Here is a 23095-nt window from a genome sequence, read left to right on the forward strand (position 1 = left end):
TGAACTCACAAGAAGGAAGGTTGCTGGGACTTGGCAGAGGAAACCAGCATCACTGTTTTCCAAACCCCACTCCCACCCCTCCTTCCTTGGTCTTCACTGTGGCTCTGCCAGGAAGGCCAGTTGAGGCTTTGAGTGGATACCAAGTCTCCCCCTAGGGAGAGCTTTCCAACCCCGTGCTGAGCCCATCAGCGGCCCCACATCATGTCCAAAGTGAATTTATTCGACAGACTTGCTTAAGCACGTGCTGTGTGCCAGGCATTGTCGTAGGTACTAGGAGATTGGCCGAGCACAAGACAAACACAGGCTCTCGGGACAACAGACACACAACTGAAAGGAGAACATTTCCCATTCGCCTTGCCTTTTGCCCCCAGGGCACTTTTTGAGGAGTACAGGCCGCTTCCTGCATAGACTGCCCCTCAGTGTAGGCTTGTCTGATGTTTCCATGTGATTTGTGCACTGGGGGCAGGGACCCCAGGGAAGTGATACTGTGTTCTTCCAAGGGCATTGTTTTCAGAAAGCTCATGACCTTGGTTTGTCCCGTTCCTGGCCATGTCAACACTGACCATTTGGTTAAGGTGGTATCTGCCAGGTTTCTGTATATAAGGTTCTATACAATTACATATATCAAGTATTGTATGTGAATTATGTAAAGTTAATTAATATGAGTTTGTGGGGAGATACTTGGAGCCTGCTGTGGTGAAATAGAGCTGTCCCTTCCCCCCACTTACTCATCGTTATCACCGTAGACTCCTGCACCCCTATTTTAACTCTAAGGGTTACAGTTGATTATATAATATTCATTGTGAGGCTCTAATTGCGCCCATTTTGGCCAGTGGGCGTCCATTCTAGCTGGCTCCTATGTCTTTTCAAGAGGTCCCCATCATTCATGGAGCACTTCCTTACTTTCTGGCTTTTCTTGTACTTTCCCTGCTCCTGGAGTCAGCTGCTTCTCCGAGGAGCCCTGGTTCCTGTCAGTCGAGAATAGTATTTAGAAGCCAGGACCTGGGCACTGGGATGGCACGATCATCAGATGCAACGCATGATTCTGGACTAGATCCTGGACTTATTTATAAAGGGCATTGCTGTGGCAATTAGCAAAATGGAAATAGGGTCTGTGCGTTAGCTGGCAGTAATGCATCCCTGTTAATTTCCTGATCTGGATGGTTGTATTGTAGTTATGTCGGCGACTGTCCTTGTTTTTCTTTAACTTTTTTTTTTTTTTTTTTTTGCGGTACGTGGGCCTCTCACTGTTGTGGCCTCTCCCGTTGCGGAGCACAGGCTCCGGACGCGCAGGCTCAGCGGCCACGGCTCACGGGCCCAGCCGCTCCGCGGTATGTGGGATCTTCCCGGACCGGGGCACGAACCCGTGTCCCCTGCATCGGCAGGCGGACTCTCAACCACTGCGCCACCAGGGAAGCCCCCCTTGTTTTTCTTGATAAACACTGGAGTATTAAGGGGCCATTTATTCATTATGAACAGATGGATGAATAAAATGAATAAATGAGAGAGAAGACAGAGAGAGAGACTCAGAGGGAATCAGTGAGAAGGACAGGGAGAGGAAAGGCATGGGGGTAAGAGTGAATTCGTGGTATGTTTGAAGAGCAGCAGGAAGTAAAGGTGTGCAGGGGGGCAGGTGCAGGCCTGGTGGAGAGGGAGGCGGGGCTGGGTGGAGGGGGCGTGTAGCGGAGGGGGAGGGCTGTATCTGGAGGTGAGCTCTGAAAGCTGCGCTTGGGATGATGCGGACCGTGGGAATCATGAATCAGCGCTAACGGGCTCACTTGCTCCCAGCAGGCTCTGTAGGATCTCCCAATGGAGTGGCTTCACTCTGGGCTCACGTTTTCGGTGGGCTGTCTGATCCTGGCGTGGGCGGCAGGCTCTGGTAAGTCACCACCTCTCATTCATTCATTCCTTCCTTCATTCAGCAAACCTTTACAGTATTGACTGTTTATGCACCAGGCTCACGCCATAGGATAGATGCCTGTGATGGTGGGATAGCTACCCTTAGACTGACATATATTTCCTTTAATTCGGCCAAGGGCAGGTAGTTGGCATTTGCATACTATAAAGGTGCATTTGGTCTGTCTCTGCTGATGGACCCTGTACCCAAGGGTATATCTTCAGCTGCAGGCATCACCCCAGTGCCAGCTGGGAAGCTCACAGAGCCCCATTCCTGGCCCCTGCATCGTGAGGACCGTGCCTCGGACAGTGGTTTCGTTGTTTTGTGATGGGCCCCTTGGTCCTGTTTGGGCTGGTTTCCAACTCATCCCTCTTGGTCGTCAGGCTCCAGCTGCTCAGAGGTCTCCTGTGTCTCCCCAGGGAGTGTGAGGGTCCTGCAGGGGCCCACCTGCTTCTCCGACTACGTCAACATCTCCACCTGTGAGTGGGAGATGGCCCAGCCCACCAACTGCAGAGCCGAGCTCCGCCTGTTCTACCAGCTGAAATTTCCCTACTTTGAGTAAGCCTGGGCTGGAACTGGGAGTTGGGGAAGGTTTGCCTCGGAATTCGCCTGGCTCACATGGTACCCCGGAGTGCGTGTGCTAAATGCGGTTCACAGGGGCTTACTGGGCATGGTAGAGATGAGGTGCCCTGGGGTGCAGCGTGTGTGAGACACAGCGAGTGCGTCACGGTGCTCCAAGCTCAGTGTCACCGAGGCACATGGCGTGTGGATGTGGTGGAATCCTGGACTAGACCAGCAGTTCTCAAGCTTTTTCGTCTCAGGACTCTCTTGCGTGCTTAAGGATTAGTGAGGACCAGGGACTTCCCTGGTGGTCCAGTGGCTAAGAGTCCATACTCCCAGTGCAGGGGACCCAGGTTCTATCCCTGGTCAGGGAACCAGATCCTACATGCCGCAACTGAGTTCGCATGGTGCAACTAAAGATCCTGCATGCTGCAAATAAGACCTGGTGCAACCAAAGAAAGAAAGAAAGAAAAGAATTAGTGAGGACCCCCAAAGCTTTAGTCTGGGTAGCTTACATCTATCATTATTTCCCCTATTAGAAATTAAAACAGAAATTTTAAATTACAACAGCCCACAAGTTCACATTCAACAGGCTGTCGGAGCAACGGCATCATCACACATCGTGTAGCCTCTGGAAAAGTCCACTGTACACTTGTGAGAGAAGGCGAGTGGAAATGGCAACTAATGTCAAAGTATTACTATGAAACCAGTTTGACCCAGTGGAATCCCGGACCACACTTTGAGAACCTCTGGGCTAGACCCTTGTTTGGGGGTGCAGTGTTAGCAGTGGAGTTCACAGCGATGGTTGGTTGACCGTGGAACTTGGGATATGTTTTTCCAGGTGGTTCACTGGGATAATCCATGGTACACAGGGGTAACCACTGGTATAGGTGGTGCCCCAGGACATGACCCAGTACACAAGGCACACAGTTATGGAGCACAGTGGGATATACAGCACACCTGATGTGGGCTACACTGACAGAGTTGTTATTCCACAGTATGCTAAGGTGGACCAGCTGTGCTTCTGTATGTGATACATTGGCCTAGACCAGGGATCTGCAAACTATGGCCCATGGGCCACATCTGGCCTACCACCTGTTTTTATAAATAAAGTTTTATTGACACACAGCCATGCCCATTTGTTTATGTATTGTCTATGGCTGGGGCTTTTTTGTGCTGTATCAGCAGAGTTGTGTAGTTGGAACAGCAAGAGTATGGCCCTCAAAGCCCCAAATATTTACTATCTGGCCCATTACAGAAGACGTTTGCTGACCCCTGGCCTAGTCCATGTCTCACATGGGGTTGGCTGTTTTGGGTGACACATTAGGATTAGGCTGTGGGGCACAGGATATGTGCCTGCCAAGCCACAGTCCGCTGTACTGGGCTAAACTGTGCTACCAGAGGTGTGCTGGAACAGACACATATGTTGTTACAAATTCTTTCATGCCGTGGGTTCTTCCCTTTTGCTGGCTTTCAGGGTCCAAGGCTGGGGCCAGGGGCCAATAAGAGTCCATGGTGGGTGTGGTGAGGGGCTGTGGCCAGCAGGGAGGTGGTCCCAGGCCCCTGTCCCCATTGCATCCTGGCCACTCTGCTCCCAAGTTCCCAGATCTGGTCCTCAAGGCAGGGTGACCAGGAAGCTGGAAGGGCCTGTGGTTCCTTGAGGTGTATCCTGGGATGCCCGTGGGTCACATGACTAGCCTAATGAAACATATATGTCAGCAGAAACCACACGTGTGTCCCCGAGAACAGAGCTGGCGCGGTGTGCATGTGCCATATGCATATGGATAACGTGGTCAGTGTGGACACCTACCAGCTGGACCTGTGGGCTGGGGAGCGGCTGCTGTGGAAGAGCTCCTTCAAGCCCAGTGAGCATGGTGAGCAGGGCGGGGCAGGGTGGGGTGGCATAGGGCGGGGCTGCAGTTGTTCCCACAGCGGCCAGGTGCCGGGCAGGGGAGGCAGGCTCCATTTGGGGGAGGGGGCCATTCAAGCAGCCTCCAACCCCTGATGGGGTTGTTGCCCCTTTCTGGGCCTCAGTCCTCCCATCTTTGAAATGGGGTTGGGCTCAGCAGTACGTCAGGACCCCTTCGGTTCAGATATTTCAACCCCCTGTGTTTAAGTGCCCAGATCAGGGTGCTGAATGAGGCGTATTTGGTGGAAGCCATGCTTGCTGCAGATCAGAAACTGAACTGGGAACCGTCCTTCCACCCTCTGTCAACTGTTCAGCGGCTGCTTCTTCAGACAGTCTAGACCATGGGAGGCTGACCTTATCCTGGTACCCAGAGTTCCCGCAGGAATTCCCCAAGAGCTTGCTGGGGTGTAGTGACAGGAGTTTAAAACACTACTTATTGCTGTATGATCTTGGGCAAGTCATGTTACCTCTCTGAGCCTCAGTTTCCAAAAGACAGTTATTATCCCTATTTTGCAATTGAAAAAAACCGTACATGGTTCAGAGAAGGCAAGTAACCTGCCCTCAGGTCACACAGCTCCTCAGCAGCAGAGGCAGTATTCTCACAGAGCTCACAGTAGTCACCACTCCATCAGCAATTCCGGAAGGACTTACTCATACCCGGAGCTGGAGGGTGTGGGAGGGAGGTGATTTAAATTGACCCATGAACGAATCCATGAATTGAAAGAATTTTTATAAGTGTGTGTTGATTTTAATGCTCATTATATACCTGTGATCTCATGGATATGATTGCTTTAAAAGAGACTAAGTTTTAAACCACATGAATCAAAATAAAGAAAAATACTTAGTAAATAATAATACAGAGCACAGAGGTGGCCAGTAGAGTGAAGGATGAAGGTAGAAAGGCCAAAGTTTGGGTTACTTTGCTTATGCATTTTGCACTCACTGTGGAAATGTAGTTAACAACCACTAAAGTGCTAAGTAGGATTTTAGCACCATGAGAATCGGTATCAGAGTTTTAATTCTCCATTATGATGAAATCTGTGTGGTATCCCATCAACGTATTCCGGAGGTGGTGTTGACCGAACATCTAAATGGTCTGCAGGCTGGGCCGGGCCTCCTCCTGATGCCCAGCCCAGCCCCTCACCAGGCACCACTTCTCCGCAGTGAAACCCCTGGCGCCCAGAAACCTCACTGTTCACGCCAACACCTCCCGCACGTGGCTGCTGACGTGGAGCAACCCGTACCCTCCTGAGAATCACCTGTACTCCGAGCTCACCTACCTGGTCAACATCTCGAATGAGAACGACCCCACGGATGTGAGTGGGCGCCCTGTGGGGTCTCTCTGTGACCTCTTGAGACTCAGACGGGTCGAGACTCAGGCTCTGGGGTGGGAGGTGGGGAAAGTGACCCGCGATTGGACAGCAAACCCTGGCGATCTGGACCCCCAGCTTCTCCTCTGGCTCTGTGCCGAGACCAGGCCCTCCACCGCTCTAGGCCCCTGATTCCCAGCGTGCAGACAGGGGGGTTTATTTCCAGGCACTGTTCCTCATCTATAAAGAAGGGCTCTGGACCACATTTGTCTCCCAGGGGGTGGGACACTTGGGATTTTGGGTGATACCTCCAAACACACTTAAATGAGCGAATCCCAGGGTGAGACGGTCACTCCATGCCCGCTCCTGCCCGACCCTGACTGTCAAGGGAGGCATCTCAGCTGAGCTGATTGGTTTACTAATCCTCCTCTTTAACAGAGAGAAGAGGCTGCAGGCTCAGAGCCTTCCCCCAGAAAACAAGTTCAGCTGAAATTTAATGCCGTTACGTAGTTCTGATTGCATTTACTTTATGAGGTGCTTACGGCATTTCATACTTGTTTTCCAGTCATAGCAGTGGCAGTGAGGTTCCATTTTATTTTATTTTATTTTATTCTATTTTATTATTTTATTTTATGATGTTCCTTTTTAAAAAAACGAATGTATTGACATTTTTAAAATAGGGAGAGCTCATTTGTAGGAAACGGTCAAGTAAATAATCACAGGGGCTACACAGTGGATGCCTTGGTCTGCCTCTATTTTAGGTGCAACTGGGGGTGGAGGCCATTTCCAGCCACCCATGTTTTCCCCTCAGATATTCCCATTGCAGGGATGACATCTGAATACCAGGGGCCCCAGAGTCCCACAGAGCTGGGTTCCAGTACCTGCCCTGCCACTTGCTGCGTGATCTTGAGTTTTTGGCTCAACCTCCGTGTGCCTCGGTTTCCCCATCTGTAACATGGCGATAACAAGAGTACCCATCCCATAGGGCTGTGGAGAGCAGGAAATGTATGACACAGACAGGCTCCCCTGTCATAAACGTCATCCTCCTTTTCTCCTGAGTGCCACAGGCCTTGGAAATCCCATCTGACTCTCCCTCCCACGCCCTGGCCTGTAACTGTTGAGGGTCTGCTGGGAGCCACGCCCTCGTGTCCCGGGACCCAGGCTGGCCTGGCTTCGGCTGCCGGGGAGCAGACCCCTGACATCTTGAGCTGTCACATCAGCTTCTGTCCCTGCTTCTTCTCTTCCTGGCCAAGCCGGGGGGATGGCAGGTGTTGATTTACATCTCACAGGTGTGGTTTTCCTCCTTGGCACTGGGCCAGGATGTGGGGTGGAAGCAGGAATGGGGCAGCCTGGCTCTCAGCAATGGAGAAGAGGTGGTTGGCACAGACGCTGAGGAAAGACGCAGGTTCAGTTTTGTCAGTAAATCCCCTTCCCATTCCTGGGCCTGTGCAGGCTTCGTTCAGGGCATAGGCTGGAGGGGAGAGACGGGCACAACCTGTAGGGTCCAAAGGAATATCATTTATTTGCTTATCATGGCTGGATCCAGGTTCCAGGAATCTCCATCCTTTGGTCCTGCTTTATTCTGTGTTGGCTTCATTTTTAGGCAGGCTCTTCCCTCATGTAGCTGCCAATATGTCTACTAGCAGCTCCAGGCCTGCATCTTAAAACCGCAGTGGGAAAAGTTCTTCTCTCCAGATAGTCCCAGTAAAAGTCCTGGGGCCAATGATCAGTTACCTGCCTGGGATCAAATGCCACTCTCTGAACCGTCGCAGGCTGTGGGCAGGAGATGAAGTGCTGGTGAAGTGCTCTCACTGGCCGGGGCCGAGTCACATGCCCACCTCTGGAGCAGGTCAGGTCAGCCTCACCCAAACCAGATGGGCTGAAAATGAAGGAGGGGTGGCTCCCAAAGGAAGTTCTGTGGAAGAGGAAACAGAGACTGGGCTGGCTGAAACACAGCTGGGTTTAGGACCCAGCACCAGACTCCAGCCAGCGGACAGAATTGGTTGGTGTGCCTGGGCTATGGCTTAATGGTCATGTAGGTGCTCGGGGCTGCCCCAGGCCTCAGAATTCCAGGTCCAGCTTCTCTTGCTGGTGGGGCAGAATCTATTGAGACACCCTTCCCCCATCTCTCCCTTCCCAGGGACAGAACTGGGCCCGAAGAATTCCCCTTATTAGTCATTAGCCAGAGATAGTCACATGCTCCTCTCTAACCAGTCACAGGCTAGGGAATGAAATAGCCGTGATTGGTTTAGACCAATGAGAATTAACCCTGGAACTGGAGACAGAGGCTTACCTGCCCTGAGCTTTGGGTACCCAACCCCAATTGTGTAGATGCTGGGTGGGTGCCCAGCTGTGTTTGCTACAGTATTGCAGACACCACCTGTGGCTCAGACTGGTGGGATCAATTGTAAAAATATTAGAAACTTGCTGTGGAATTTGGGAGATGGAGATGCTCATTGTCCTGGATGATTTCTGGACAAGGTTCTATAATGGAGGTAGAGTTTTGGCTTGGGCAGTGAAGGATGTATAGGAGTTCTCTAGCTAGGGAATGGTAGGCCAGGCAGAGGGAACTACATGAGCCAAGGCTTGGAGGCATGAAAATTCATGGTGTATCTGAGGATCATGGGGCTGTGGGAGTGTGTACAGTGAAAAAGCAGAAAATGAGGCCACAAGCTTACTGAGGGCCATGAATGCCACGTTCATGATAATGTCTCGGGTGCTTCCCATGTGCCAGGCTCAGTGTGTATTATCACCAATGACTGGGAAAGCCCTGCAGGTGGGAAGGTGTTTGTCCATCCATTTTAGTGACCAAGGACACTGAGGTTTGGAGAGGTGGAATGACTCGCCCAGTGTCCCACAGCTGGAAATGGCCAAGCTGGGATTTGAAGCCAGGATTTGGACTGAGGGACCTGTGCTGTTCTCTTCTTCTGGATCTTTCTCTCAGAATGGTCTCCCGAACACCTGGCCTTTTTGTTAAAAAACACACCAACAACAGGTAGTTCCTCGGAAGCTCAATTTCTTTTTTGTTTCTTAGTAAACCATTTCCCAATTCCCTACTCCTCTCTAAGGTGTGTGATTCCTTCAGTGAACCAGATCCAGCTGCTGCTTCCTGTTTGCTGCGATTTAGAAAGAACCCTGGCAGTAAGAGTGTCCTTCTCTCCCTGCCTTGGTCTCCTCCTGCCACTCCCAGCCTGTCCCCAGATTCCCTGGAAAGTTCCTGCTGCCCTCCAGTTTCTCCAGCAAGCTGTCAGGACTTTGCTTCCTTGCTGTGCACACCTCCCCTCGGCTCACTTTACACCAGACTGTTTCCCCCAGCTGCTTCCAACCTGCCAGCAGGAGCAGTGTTGCCAGGATCTGCGAAGGGGCTCAGGGGATTCGAGGGGGGGCTGCGAAGGGATGGACCCTCCTGGGAGAAGCCCAGGCAGAGGATTCAGGCCACTGTCTTGCTGTCAGAATCCATCCTGAACCCAAATTTTACTTCATTTTTAATTTTTTTAAAGTCTTAAAAATAAAAGTAATATTTACATGAAGTAAAAAATTCAAATGCTACCAAAGGACTTAGAAAGGAAATACGTTTCTCTCCTAACCCCAACCTCCAGTACCTCTCCCAGAGGTTGACCACTGCTCCCGTCTCTTGCCAGGAGGGGAAGGCCAGGCTAGAGCAGGCAGAGGGTGTGGAGGCACGTGTGTCCTTCTGGAGAGAGTTTATGCCTATACGAGCAAATGTGTGTGTGTTCCTTCATCACCATGAATTTTCTATTATTACATGATAATATTACTGCAAACAGAACTGCTTTAAACAGCACATATTTATTGCCCCAGAGTTTCTGGGGGTCTGGAGTCTGGGCACGGCTTAGCTGGGTCCTCTGCTTAGTGTCTCACAAGGCCACACACACAGGGGTTGGCCAGGGGATTGCTTCCAAGCTCCTGTGATGTTGGCAGCATCCAGTTTCTTGTGGGCTTTGAACTGAGAGTGTCGGGTTCTTGCTGACCTTTGTTGAGAGGCCGCCCTCAGTTCCTTCCCTTGTGGCCTTTTCAAAGCCAGCAAGGGAGAGAGTCTCCTAGCAAGTTGGAGTTACAGTCTTGCATAATGGGATCACATCCATGTAGTCCCTATGTATCCATCACCTTCACCATATTCTGTTGGTTAGGAACAAGTCTTAGGTCCCCCCACCCCTTTAGGCAAGGAGAGGGGATTACACAAGGGCATGATACAAGGTGGGGTCACGGGGCCATATGAGTCTGTCTGCCACCATCACTATGCCTTCTCCCTTTATGTTTTTAACATGAAAGGCAACAGACAACACATACTAATCTTCATGTTACCTTTTTCACTTAACAACGGATCTTGGACCTTCCTTCCCAGTTGGGGCTAGGTTGGGTGGGACTGAGATGATGGGCCATTGTGTTTGGGCTTGACTGTGGATCCTCTAGAGAGCCCTTGAAGGAGAGAGAGGGATGTGGTGACCCTGTCTGTGCCTCAGAAAGGTCACTCTCATGCTCCCCGCATGCCTGGCCCTGTCCGAAGTGCTTACCTGTGTTAACCCACTTAATCCTCACAGCAACCCTGGGAGGTAGACACTTTTATTATCGCCATGTTGCAGAAGAAGACATCAAGGTCCAGAGAAATTATGTCACTTATCTAAGGTCACACAGCCAGAAAGTGGCAGTAGGAACTCTTACCTTCATTTTATAGATGAGGAAACTAAAACTCAGAAAGGTCCATCGACTTGCCCCAGTAACGTCAAAATGGCTAATCAGGGTGGGAGTGAGGGTCAGGATAAGGGCTCATTCCCTGACCCATCTTGCTCGATTCTGGTCACAGTTGTGGAAGTGACAAACAAGGGCCTGAAATTGGAGGAATAACCAAATACCCAGGCTGGTGGCTCTTAAACATTGTGGGGTCAACTAAGGACAGCAGCCCGGGTAGGAGCTGGTACTCCTCTCCCCCAGAGTTGGTGCACTAATGGCTCTCTTTCCTCCACCAGTTCAAAATTTATAACGTGACCTACATGGGGCCCACCCTCCGCTTTGCAGCCAGCACCCTAAAGTCTGGAGCTTCCTACAGTGCACAGGTGAAGGCATGGGCTCAGAGCTACAACAGCACCTGGAGTGAGTGGAGCCCCAGCGTCAAGTGGCTTAACTGTGAGTATCCTGCTGGGAGTCCTGAGCAGTCGTCCGTGCCATGTGGCTTGCAGGATCTCAGTTCCCTGAACAGGGAACCAGGGATTGAACCTGGGCCACGGCAATGAAAGCCCGGAATCCTAACCACTAGGCCACCAGGGAATTCCCAGCAGTTAACGTCTCTGTTTTCCACTTTCATTCTGTGGCCAGAGACTTCCACCAGCCAAACATCTGGTTTCCATATCATAGGATGCTCTAACTGCAGTGACAGAATTACCAACTGATGTGGTGTACTGGTCAGGGTAGGGTAGATTACAGTAACAAACCCACAAGTTCTGCGGCTTAACACTGTAGAAATATATTTCTTGCTCACATAACAATTCAACACGAACTTTGCTGATTGGTGGGTGGTTTTCCTCCCTGTGGCTCCATCATTCTCTAGGACAGAGATTCTCAGCCTTTCTGTATCATGGACCCCTTTGGCAGTCTGGTGAAGCCTGTGGGCCTCATCTCAGGATAATATTTTTATTTTTTTAATTTTTAATTTTATTTTAGAGTATAGTTGATTCACAACGTTGTGTTAGTTTCAGGTGTCCAGCAGAGTGATTTAGTTATACATATTCATATATCTATTCTTTTTCAGATTCTTTTCCCATGTAGGTTATTACAGAGTATTGAGTAGAGTTCCCTGTGCTGTACAGTAGGTCCTTGTTGATTATCTATTTTATATATAGTCGTGTGCATATGCCAGTCCCAACCTCCCAACTCATCCCTCCTCCCCACCTTCCCCCCTTGGCAACCACAAGCCAGAATAATATTTTTAAATGTATAAAATAAAATACATAACCCTTCAAGGGAAACCTAATTTTATTGAAATGCAATTATAAAAAGATTTTAAAATATATTTGTTATCTAGGAATATATGCTTCTTTAATAACACATTAAAAACAGGATCTAGTGGTAGTTCTCATAAATACTGTAATTTCAAAGTAGATGAACATAAATGGTATTTCCTGCTACTGCAGCTGTCGGGAGTGACACACATCCCTTCCTCTCAAGCTCTATTGGCGGAGCTGGTCACATGGCCACACATAGCTATAAGGGATTCTGGGAAATGTAGTCCCTCACCTGGTAGCTGCATCCTCCAAACAACTCTTTGCAACTTTATCACACTTTTGCAAAAGAGTATTGAATTATCTTACATAAAATGAAGTCTTTATTTTATTTTTTTTTGGCCGCGCAGCATGTGGGATCTTAATTCTCCCACCAGGGATCGAACCCATGCCCCCTGCAGTGGAAGTGCAGAGTCCTAATCACTGGACCGCTGCCAGGGAATTCCCCTAAAATGAAGTCTTGCCAGTGGACCATCCTGGTTCATACAGCCGCTCAGTTACATCACCCCAGAGTCTTTTCTTTCCCTCTGCCATCCCTAGAATGGTAGCATTTTATCCTTACCCTTGTCACCTCATGGCCCTAAGTTGTCTGCTGCACACACCCTCATGCCCAAGACCCAAAGGAAATGGAAGGCTGCCACAAGCAGTGCATCCCATGCATCTTTTATCATGAAACAAAAACCTTTCCAGTCCTGGTGGCCTTTCCCTTGCCTTTCATTGTTCAGGACTCTCACGTGGCCTCTCCCAACTGCAAGGGAGGCTGGGAACTCAAATGTCTGGAAAGGGGACTAGTTTTGGCCCATGATTGGCCCAAACCTCAAGGTGGGCACACTGCAGCCTAGCAAAGAAGAAGGGGAGATAGCTGTTGCGTGGTGGGGGCTGCCTCGGGCATCATCCGTACAATGGGGAGAAGGGCTGTTGTGAACATTCAATGAAGGAAGCATTCTTCAAAGTGCTGGGCACAATGGTGATTGGCAGGTACCCCAACCCAACCCACCACACGCCCCTCTCAGCATTGCTTATCCTGTTCAATGGATACCTCTTGACCACCTGTCTCCCACTCGGGGCTGTGAGCTCTATGGGTAGTATCTGCTCTGTGTCTATATCTCCGTTGCCCAGCATGGTGCCAGGCACACAGTAAGTGCTTGGGAGAGTTTTGTCAAATTGATTTGATTCTTCCTTTAACCTGGAGAAGGGAAGGGAAATAACTTGTGTGGTACAGATACCATGTGCTGGACACTCATTATTTCCACAGATATTTCTTGAGCTCCTACTATGTGCTGGCCCAGTGGTGAACAAAATAGGTGAAAATCCCTGTTCTTGTGGAACTGACCTTCTAGAGGGGGAGAGAGAAAATAAACAAGTAAACAAAAATATAAATGAGATCTAGATCCCGAGGACAATAATTCTGGGAAGGAAATAAAGCAGGGGAAAGGGATGGGAGGAGGCAACAGTAGAGAGGGTGTGAGGGAGAACTTTTGGGACCTGACAGTGAGCAAGGAGAGGGGGCCAGCTGTGTGAATGGACGTGTGGGCACTGCTTCAAGTGTATATTAAATCGTACAATCCTCACAACAACCCTATGAGTTAAGTCGTTATTAACCCCATTGCACAGAGAGGAAACCAAGGTACAGAGTGAGTGAGGGGCTTGTCCTGGATCACCAGCTAGTATATGACAGAGTCAGGCTTTGAACTGGGGCCATCCAGCTCCAGAGTCTCTGCCCTTGACCTCACTGCTTCAAAAAAGAGAAAGCAGCAAGTTCAAGATCCTGAGGTGGCCCCGAGCTTTGGAGGAACAGGGGACAGCAAGGAGGCCGATGTGGCGAGGGCTCAATGTGCAAGAGAGGGGGGTAGGAGGGGGTGCCACAGCCAGCTCACGCAGAGTCTTGGAGGACGCTTTCACGAGGCCTCAGTCTCCTGCTCTGGGAAATGGAGACCAGGCTGGACGCAGCACAATGCAAGCTCACGGCTTCCCTCCACTTCCAGACTACGAGGCGACCTTGGAGCAGCGCCTCCCACTGGGCGTCAGCATCTCCTGCGTCGTCATCCTGGCTGTCTGCCTGTCCTGCTATGTCAGCATCATCAAGTGAGTCCTGAGCTGTGCAGGAGGCCACCAAGCCAGCCCCCTGTGGTGTGGAGTGGGTGGGAATTTCCCTTTTGATCTGTCAGCTTGCAGCCCTTTCATTCAAGGATAGATATTTATTGAGCAGCTACTATGTGTGAGGCACTGAGACCGACAGGGACCCTGTGTCCTCGGGGAGGCACAAGATGCCAGGCCACCAAGTAACCATGGCTGTTTTCCATAGTGATCCTTGCGCTGAAGGAGATAAGCCAGGGCGAGGAGGTGAAATGCTCCAGGGGCTGTTTTGGATGGGGAGGCCAGTGCGGGCCCCTCTGACAAGGTGTTTGAGCTGAGACCTGACTAGGGGAAAGGAGCTGGCCAGGACAGGAGCTGGGGGCAGGGCCTTCCTTTGGCAGAAGTGAGATGGATCACGCCCAGGGTATGGCCCAGACACTTGAAGGCACGTGGCAATAGACAGAGGAACTCTAGATGATTGCCCTGCAGAGTCAGACCTGGGTTCAGATCCTGGCCTTGGTGCTTCGTAGCTGTGTGACCAAGGTTTCTGAACCTCTGTTCAGCCTTGGGTCCCTATTTCATCAGTCCCAAGAGTCCTAAGGGACTCCCCGATCACTGGGTGTAGGGGGGCAGAAGGAGCCTTGTTTCCAGTGAGCTTGAGCCCTTGGAATCATGGAGTCTCAGAGACTCAGTCCTCCCACCTCTGAAATGGGACGAGCGGGCCCCAGTTGACCACTTAAGGATGGCGATGGTTGAGGATCGATGTGAGCAAGTGTCTGCACTCTGCCGGGTACACAGTAGGTGTGCAGGGAATGCAAGGTCCCCTCTCCATGTCTGTTGCTGATGCCCCTGAGCCCCCCTGGGCTGATCTTTCCCCTTCTCTGAGCCTCAGTTTCCCCATCGTCTGTCTTCCCTACCCCTACTCACTGTGTTCCAGTGCTCCAACCTCCTTGCTGTTCTTTGAACGCCCCAAGCAAGATCTTCCCTTGGAGCCTTTGCACTCACTGTGCTCTCTGCCTGGAAAGCCCTTTTTCCAGGCATCACCGAGACTGACTCCTCCTCCACCTACAGTTGCCTCTCAGAAGTCACCTCCTCAGTGAGGCCTTCCTGGATCACACTATTCCTCTCTAGTCCCTATCTTCTTTATTTTTATTCCTGGCACTCATCGCCAGGAATGAATGATGTCACATAATCATTTCTGCAGGGTTTTTGCCTGTCTTGTTCACTGTGTGTCTCTGAGGCCTGGCACAGTGAGTGGTACATAGTAGGTACTCAATAAATGTATGTTAACTGGCTGAGTGGAGTGGGTGGAGGCTAATCCAGGGGGTGTCTGAGGACCTTCCCTCCCAGCACTGACGCTCCGTGACTCTAGGCTGACCCAGGAAGGGAGAAGGAATCCCTCAGCCTCTCAGGCCATCCCAGGCCTCTCCCCAGCACCTTATCCTCAGCTGCTCCAGAGTAAAGGTTGTTGAAGGGGAAACCCAGAATTCTCTCTCTGCAGCTTGAGTGTCTCCTGATTCCCTGGAACTTATTCCCTCTGGAGCAGAGGCGGCCACATTAGGAACTCCACTCTGGGTAGCAGGATGCTGGAGCCCAAACCCGGCTCTTCTGCCCACCAGCTGTCACTTCACCTCCCTGGGCCTCAGTCTCCTCGTCGGTAGAGCGGGGTTAGCAGTAGAACCTGTTTCACGGAGTGAGGGTGAGACAGCCAAAAAACCTATCGACATGATCTCTGACCCCTGATGAGTCTTGATGACTATGATAATTTTTATGGGAGGAACGTCAACCTGTTAGTGATACAGGGACCAACATCTTGTCCTTTTCTTTTTCAGGATTAAGAAAGAATGGTGGGACCAAATCCCCAACCCAGCCCACAGCCCCCTTGTGGCTGTTGTCATCCAGGATTCTCAGGTAGAAGAGGGGGTTGGTGAGGATGCTGTGCACTGCATGTATCAGGAAATACAACTCAAGATGTCTGGGATGTTCAGGATATTTCTTGGCTTTTGGGGTTGCACATGGGAAGTCAGGAAGGTTTCAGGGTAGGTTGAGTCAGCAGCTAGAGGCTTTCACTCCCTTCCCTTTGGCTTCCATGACTGTTCTTTCAGCCTGGGTGGGGGACAGGGGTTCCTCTGGGGTTGGTCTTTTCCCTCCCTTGGGAGGAGATGATCCCTGAGGTCATCAGCATGTCATCTCTTGGCAAGGTACCTGTACCAGAGCTGGAGGCCAAAAGGAGAGGGAGAAGGGGACAGGCTTTCTGTATATTCCTCTTAGGAGTAGGAAACTGCCCCCCAAAACACTAGCAAATCTCTCCATTCTCATTGGCTTGAATCACATCACAGCCTCTTTCCTAAACCACTCACTTGTAAGGAGTGGGAATACTTGAGACCAACCAGGTGGCCACCCCTGAGCTACGGGTGGGGTCAGCTTCCCCAATGCGATGGCCAGGTGGGGTTTGCCTTAGTGCCATCAGGGTTCTCTAGGACAGGGGGAGGGGAGGATACAGGTCCTGTCTAGAACAGAAGGTCTGAGTGTCCTCAATTCTCCAGGGACCCTGTAGCAGGCTCTGGAGTCCAGTGGTACTGTCTTTGAACCCTGGCTCTGCCACTTACCTGCAGGTTAGACTTAATAAGTTGCTTAACTTCTCTGAGCCTCAGTTTCCTTGTGTGGGTTATAGCAGTGGTTATAACAGGGCTGGTGTTGGAATTCACTGAGACAATCCACATGAAGTGTATATTACAGTGTCCTGCACATAGTGTCATTTATGTATCAGTTAGATTTTGCTGTGTAACAAATCATCCCAAAATTTAGAAAGTTAAAACAATAGCCACTTATGTAGCTCTTGCTTCTGCAAGTCTGTAGTTGGGCTCTGCTCAAGCAGCGGGGGTGGAAGGATCCTGGGTTTGGCTGGGCCTGTACCAGTGGCCTCACTCGCAGGTCTGGCAGGTGGCTGACACATCTGGGGCCATGGAGGTTACTAAGCCATGTATGTGTCTGTCATCCTTCAGCAGGCTGACCCAGTTGGCACAGTATCACTTCCACCACATTCTATTGGTCAAAGCAAGTCACACAGCCATGCCAGATTCAGGGATGGGAGGAGCTTCAGAGACTGTGGCCATTTTTGCCATCAGCCACAGCAACTTAATAGTGCAGCCTCCTTAATTCTCAGAAAACTGAGGCTCAGAGAGGGGAAGTGACCCGATCAGACCTCAGACCTGTGTGATGTCAAGACTCAATGTCTTCTCACGGCAAACACGTGCTGAGCATTGCTGGATGCTAGGCTGGGCCAGCAGGCCTCTCCGCTCTGTGTCACTGGCTGTTTCTATGTTTTAGGTGTCACTGTGGGGGAAGCGGTCCCAAGGCCAGGAACCAGCCAAGTGCCCGTATGTATATGAACTTGGGTCATCGCCTATGTGGATTTGGAAGGGGATGGAATTGGGGTGGTGGGCCCCATCTTGAGAGTCTGCCTTATCTTCCTTGTTGTTCAGCACTTGTCCTGTGACACTTGACTTCAAGGGGTGGCAGGGGGAGGGGGTGGTCTGGGAAGGTCAGCTGCTGGCTGAGCCCCATGAGTTTCACTGGGGTCAGGTACATACTGAACCCCCTTGGGATGCCCAGTCTGTCCTGAGCAAGCCTGATGGGGGTAACAGGCAGGGCAGCTGTACCACTTGTTAAAATGTTTACATAGTGGCATACTGGTGGGCAGATACCACTATCCTGGACCCTTGAATATGCCATCTTCCTGGCCTCCTTAGCCCCTCTCTCAGGGCCCCCTGAACCTACCCGCAATCCAGTAACTGAAGGGTTTATACCTAGCACAGCAGGGGACTCCAGGATGCTGCCCCAGCCCTAGGACTCCCCAGCCATTCTAATTGGCCCTTACTTATGCTATGGTGTTGATACGTATTTTTTTTTTAATTTATTTTTTTAACGTCTTTATTGGAATATAATTGCTTTACAATGTTGTATCAGTTTCTGCTGTATAACAAAGTGAATCAGCTATATGTATACATATATCCCCATATCCCCTCCCTCTTGCGCCTCCCTCCCACCCTCCCTATCCCACCCCTGATAGGTATTTTAAATACCATCATCCCTGACAAAGACTTCTCCTTATTCAATAGATTGAGTTTGTATTACATGCCAGGCTCCAGAAATCCCAAAGTAAGACACAGACCCTGCCTTCAAGGAGTTCCCAATCTAGTAGTGAGGGTGGACTGATAGATTATTGATTATAAAGTCTGGAAGTGTGTTTGCAACAGATAGACATTGATACCCACCAGGGTTCTCAGCCTTACCTAGTCAAGAGAAATTAACTAGATGCCAGACAAGAAATTCAGGCAAGGCTTTACTGGGGCCCCTGCTGCAATGGGGCGGGGCGGGGGGGGTGAGGGGTTGGGGGGTGTTGGAGAACAAGTAGCAGGTTCTCTTGCCCGCTCCCCGAGGGGGGCAGGCAAGCTGGTTCCTGATATGGGGTGAGGGTGGGGGTGTGTCCAGGGATTGGGCCGGAGGGGTGGCTTAGGTGTTTTGCCCACCCCTCTGGTGGTGTGAAGTGCAGGGAGCATGCGCAGTACCCTGGTTTTGCTCCTTACACCCTGTTTTTGCTCCTGGCTCTTCAGTAATGGCAGTTGCGTTTTTTGGTCTTTCTGTATCTTTTGTACATGCCCCAACTGCGCTTGCAGGCAGTTATTTTTAGTCCCATATAGTTTCTTTGTATTTTGTTGCTGGAGGTGAGGTTTGTCCAGGTGCAAGCATTGTAGCACTACAGCAAAGGGTCCTGGGTCCCAGCCTGTCTCAACACCAGTCCACGGTGATTTTGAGCTGGGCTTTGAAGGATGAATAGGAGTTTTTTCAAGTGGAGAAACTGAACCCTGATCAAACTTTGCTTTTGTAGACACTGGAAGACCTGTCTTGCCAAGCTTCTGCCCTGTTTACTGGAACATGGCATGGAAAGGGATGAAGATTCCTCCAAGGCTGCTAGAAATGAGCCTCTCCAATGTCCTGGAAAAGTAGCATGGCACCCCATGGAGGTCAACAAGACAATCCTCTGGCCAGAGAGCATCAGCTTGGTTCGGTGTGTGGGGCTGTTTGAGGCCCAAGTGGAGAATGAAGAAGAGGAAGTGGAAGAAGATAAAGGGAGCTTCTGGCCATCACCTGACAGCAGCGGGGGCAGCTTCCAGGAGGGCAGGGAGGGCATCGCAGCCCGGCTGACAGAGAGTCTGTTGCTGGACCTTCTCATGGGTGAGGATGGGGGCTTTAGCCCACAGGGCTTGGAGGAGTCCTGCCTTCCTCCACCTTTAGAAAATCCAAGTGCTCAGAGGCCCTGGGCCACGTTCCCAAGTGTGGGGCCCCAGGAGGCATCGTCTGAGGACAAGGAGCCTTTGAACCCAGAGTCAAGTCCTCCAACCCAGAGCCCAGCCAGGCTGGCTTTCCCAGAGATGCCCGGCGTCATCGCAGACAGTCCCGCTTACCGCAGCTTCAGCACCTTCCTGAGCCAGTCCTCAGGCCCTGGAGAGCTTGACTCAGACCCACAGCTGGCCGAACACCTTGGGGAAGTGGACCCCGACATCCCCGCCGCCCCCCAGCAATCTGCATCGCCCGCCGCACTCCAGCCTGAGCCAGAAACGTGGGAGCAGATCCTGCGCCAGAGCGTCCTCCAGTGCAGGGTGGCCCCGGGCCCCGCCTCGGCCCCCAGCAGTGGCTACCGGGAGTTTGTGCAGGCGGTGAAGCAGGGCGGTGCCCAGGACAGTGGGCTGGAGGGCTTTGGCCCTTGTGGAGAGGCTGGCTACAAGGCCTTCTCCAGCTTGCTCGCCGGCAGTGCTAGCTGCCCGGAGACATCTGGGGTTGAGCCCGGCAGTGGGGAGGGGGGCTACAAGCCCTTCCAGAGCCTCACTCCTGGCTGCCCTGGAGCCCCTGCCCCAGTCCCCGTCCCCCTGTTCACCTTTGGACTGGACGTGGAGCCCCCTCACAGCCCTCAGGACTCACTCCTCCCAGGCAGCACCCCAGAGTGCCCTGGTTTGGAGCCAGTGGTCAAGGGAAAAGACAGCCAGAAGCCCCTGCTGTCCCCAGAGCCGACCACAGACCCCCTCAGGGATGACCTGGGCAATGGCATTGTCTACTCAGCCCTCACCTGCCACCTGTGTGGCCACCTGAAGCAATGCCACGGCCAGGAGGAACGTGACAAGGCCCACATTGAGGCCAGCCCCTGCTGTGGCTGCTGCCGTGGGGACGGGTCCTCACCCCCGGTGAGCCCCCTGAGGGCCCTGGACACCCAGCTCGGTGGGGTTCCATTGGAGGCCAGCCTCTCTCCGGCCTCCCTAGCACCCTTGGGTGTCTCAGAAGAGGGTAAGTGCCCCCTGTTCTTCCAAACTGCCCCCAACAATGCTCAGAGCTCAAGCCAGACCTGCACGGTGGTGGCCATGCTCTCCCCAGGGCCCACGTGCATGGACGCTTCCTAGGTGCGTGCCCGCTTCTTGCTGAAGTCTACAGATGAGGACTGGGCCTTACCCGTGACTGTGAAATGCCTCCCTCCAGAAGGCAGCCAGGCTGGCAGTGTTCCGAAAGACTCAGAGAACCCTGGTATGAAGTTGTGAAGTCATCCAACCCTGGGGCTATGGAGACTGGACGCCCCCGGCTCCCAACATTGGCCCGGGCTCGCCACGTCCCATGGGAGTGGAGGGTGCCAGGCAGCTGTACCCACAGCAGGCACCTGCAGGGATCAGGAGGTTCCCGGGCACCTTGGCTTGTGAATGAGCTGTTGGTCATTTCATGGGTCCACAGCTGCCCCAGTGGACTATCCCTGTTATGCTCAAGGCGTGTTTTGTCCACCGAGTTGCTCTGTTACCCATGTCTTGCCCAGGCCTGGGGTTAGCTGCCACCATGTCACTGGATTGGATGCTGAGCATAGAAGCTACCCAAGCGAATGGGAGAATGACTTGGGAGGCCTTGGGAAACTGAGGTCCAGAAAGGGTGGTCATTTGCCCAGAGACGCCTGTTCATTTAACAGAGGTTGACACTGGCAGCAGAGTCTGAGCTGCGGAGGGGCGCTTAGTCAAGTGGAATTAACAAGGACACGAAAAATTGTGATTACCGAGCAGTGACAGCTTGCTGCCAGCTTCCCACACAGCTGTAAGGGTGGGGGTTCCTGTTAAGCACTGGATCCCCAGAACAAGCATGCCTGGTGACCTTGGGGCCGGTGTGTGCCCCCATGCATGCCGTTGCTGGCATCGGTGGTTCAGAGGGAGTGGCTGAGGTCTCCTGATCCAGCGAGCTGGGCGTCCGAGATGCCGACACCAGGCATATCGCCTGCACCTCGGCCCCCGACCTCAGCTTGAGTAATGCTTGTTTGTGTGCATCTCAAAAATTGTTTCATCACCTGGTGTTTGTGTTTGCTGAGGAGGGTAGCATGGGAGGGGATGGAGTTTTGTATAAATAAAGGTTCTTTACCTCCTTCCCCACCCTCCCCACCCCATTTATTAAACAAACATACTGCCAGGCACCAGCTGTGAGTGCTTTATCTCTATTAACTCATAGAATCCTCCCATCCAAAGGTACTGAGACCAACCCAAGAGGTTAAGTAACTTCCTGTCTGCTTGGGTTTCCCCGAGACCAGGATTCAATTGCAGTTGGTTGAAATAGGTGGCGATCCCAGGAAGCCCTGCTTGGAGAGTGGGGAAAGGAGGCAGGGAAGGGCAAGAGGCAATAAAAGGTGTTATCACACAGAGTGCCAGCACGGGCAACAGATGCTTCACCCCGCCCGGGAGCTTGGGCAAGCCAGGCACAGTGCATGCCTAGAGGTGGGGAGCTGGCTGTTTGTCCACCAACTCCCACCTGTCATTGGTGGAGGGCTGCTGCCAGGGGCAACTCCCCAGCACTTCCAGCTGCTCCAGGAAAAATTCCTCAGATTGAGAGTTGGGGTCGGGGGGGGGGAGGAGCGGTGTTTGAGCAGCTTTGGGCACGTGGAGATGTGGACAGGGCTGTGATGGCAGCTGCTACTTTGCCAAGGTCACACAGCTAGTGGCAGACCCATAGCTGAGCCATTGCTCAGGCTCTTTGTAGGTGATCCGTGCTTGACATCTGGGCGGTCGGTGTATGGAGTGGGCCTCAGACAGGCAGGCAGGGGATCTTAAGCTCCTTTGTCTGCGATCACTCTGTGTCTGAGTAGCCGCCCTGACTGCCACGCTTGCAAAATGAAGGGCTCGGCTGTTTGAGGTTCCTTCCTGCTCTGGCATTCTACGTAATACATTACAGAGGTGATGGGGAGCTCACTACCTCATATGCAGCCTAATGTTTGTGAGAACTGCCTCCTTTGTGCTGAGCCCAAATCTATCCCTTTAGCTGCCTGAGTCACCACCCCACACCCATGGTTTGCAGATCAGGGAAACTGCTCTAGAGAGGAAAAGGGACTTGCCAACGTCACACAGTGAGTGGCAGAACCTGAACTAGCCCTCTGGACCTTTTCAAGAGTTCTTTGTAACAAAATATAATAATTTAAAATAAAAATAACTAGTTAGGACCAAGCAATTTGCTTGGTGTCGTACACTGACTGTGTCACAGGTCTAGCGAGCAGGTTATTATCCCAATTTTACAGATAAGGGAGCAGGCCCAGAGAGGTTGAGGTTTAGCTTAGGGCCACACAACTGGGAAGTCCGGGAGCCAGGATTTGAATCCAGGTCTGATTGCAGAGTTCCCAGCCACCATGGTGTGCCATCTCATGTACAGCATGGCACCGACTCGATTGTCAGCTCTGATTAGCCTGCGGGTCATCTCAGAAAATCAAATTTTAAAACTAAGCAGCCAGGGAATTCCCTGGTGTCCAGTGGATAGGACTCAGTGCTTTCACTGCCGTGGCCCATGTTCAATACCTGGTCGGGGAACTAAGATCCCACAAGCCCCGTGGGGTGGCCAAAAATAAAATAAAAACTAAAAAAACTAAGCAGCCAACAGAGAAAATATATTTGGGTGAGTGTTGGAGAGCTGGTTGGATTGCAAGTCCAACAGAATTGAGACTGACTGATTCTATCCCCAGGATCTTAGGAGGAAGACACCCAACTTGTCAGCTGAGGCTCATATTACAGAATCCGCTGGGCTTTGAGAAACTAGAATGGAGAACTAGGCAGAGACACCTCCCATCTCTTACCCGGATTTCAACCCACCCCCCCAGGTTCAGGGAAGCTGGAGAGAGGTAACCGTTCTGGCTTCCCCAACCCCCTTCTCCATCTTAACACAGGGAAGGAGGAAGCAGAGAGAGCGGGAAAGCCACACATCCCACCGATGTTTACTGAGAACTTACTATGGGCCAGCCACTGTGCTGGATGTGAGGAAACTG

General features: G+C 51.8%; 1 protein-coding gene across 1 annotated transcript; it reads left to right on the forward strand.

Annotated features, from left to right (window-relative positions):
- Positions 1-1809: 1809 nt before the first annotated feature.
- On the forward strand, positions 1810-20225 carry IL4R (interleukin 4 receptor; the record flags this gene model as incomplete). The annotated part of the gene is made up of 9 exons (XM_079719173.1): positions 1810-1879; positions 2317-2455; positions 4181-4332; positions 5532-5683; positions 10666-10822; positions 13680-13779; positions 15603-15681; positions 17101-17150; positions 18662-20225. The coding sequence occupies 9 exons, from the start codon at positions 1810-1812 to the stop codon at positions 20223-20225; spliced, it is 2463 nt and encodes an 820-aa protein (XP_079575299.1).
- Between the last annotated feature and the right edge of the window lie 2870 nt (positions 20226-23095).

The sequence above is a fragment of the Hyperoodon ampullatus genome, assembly GCF_949752795.1.
Source record: "Hyperoodon ampullatus genome assembly, chromosome: 14".
NCBI lineage: Eukaryota > Metazoa > Chordata > Mammalia > Artiodactyla > Ziphiidae > Hyperoodon > Hyperoodon ampullatus.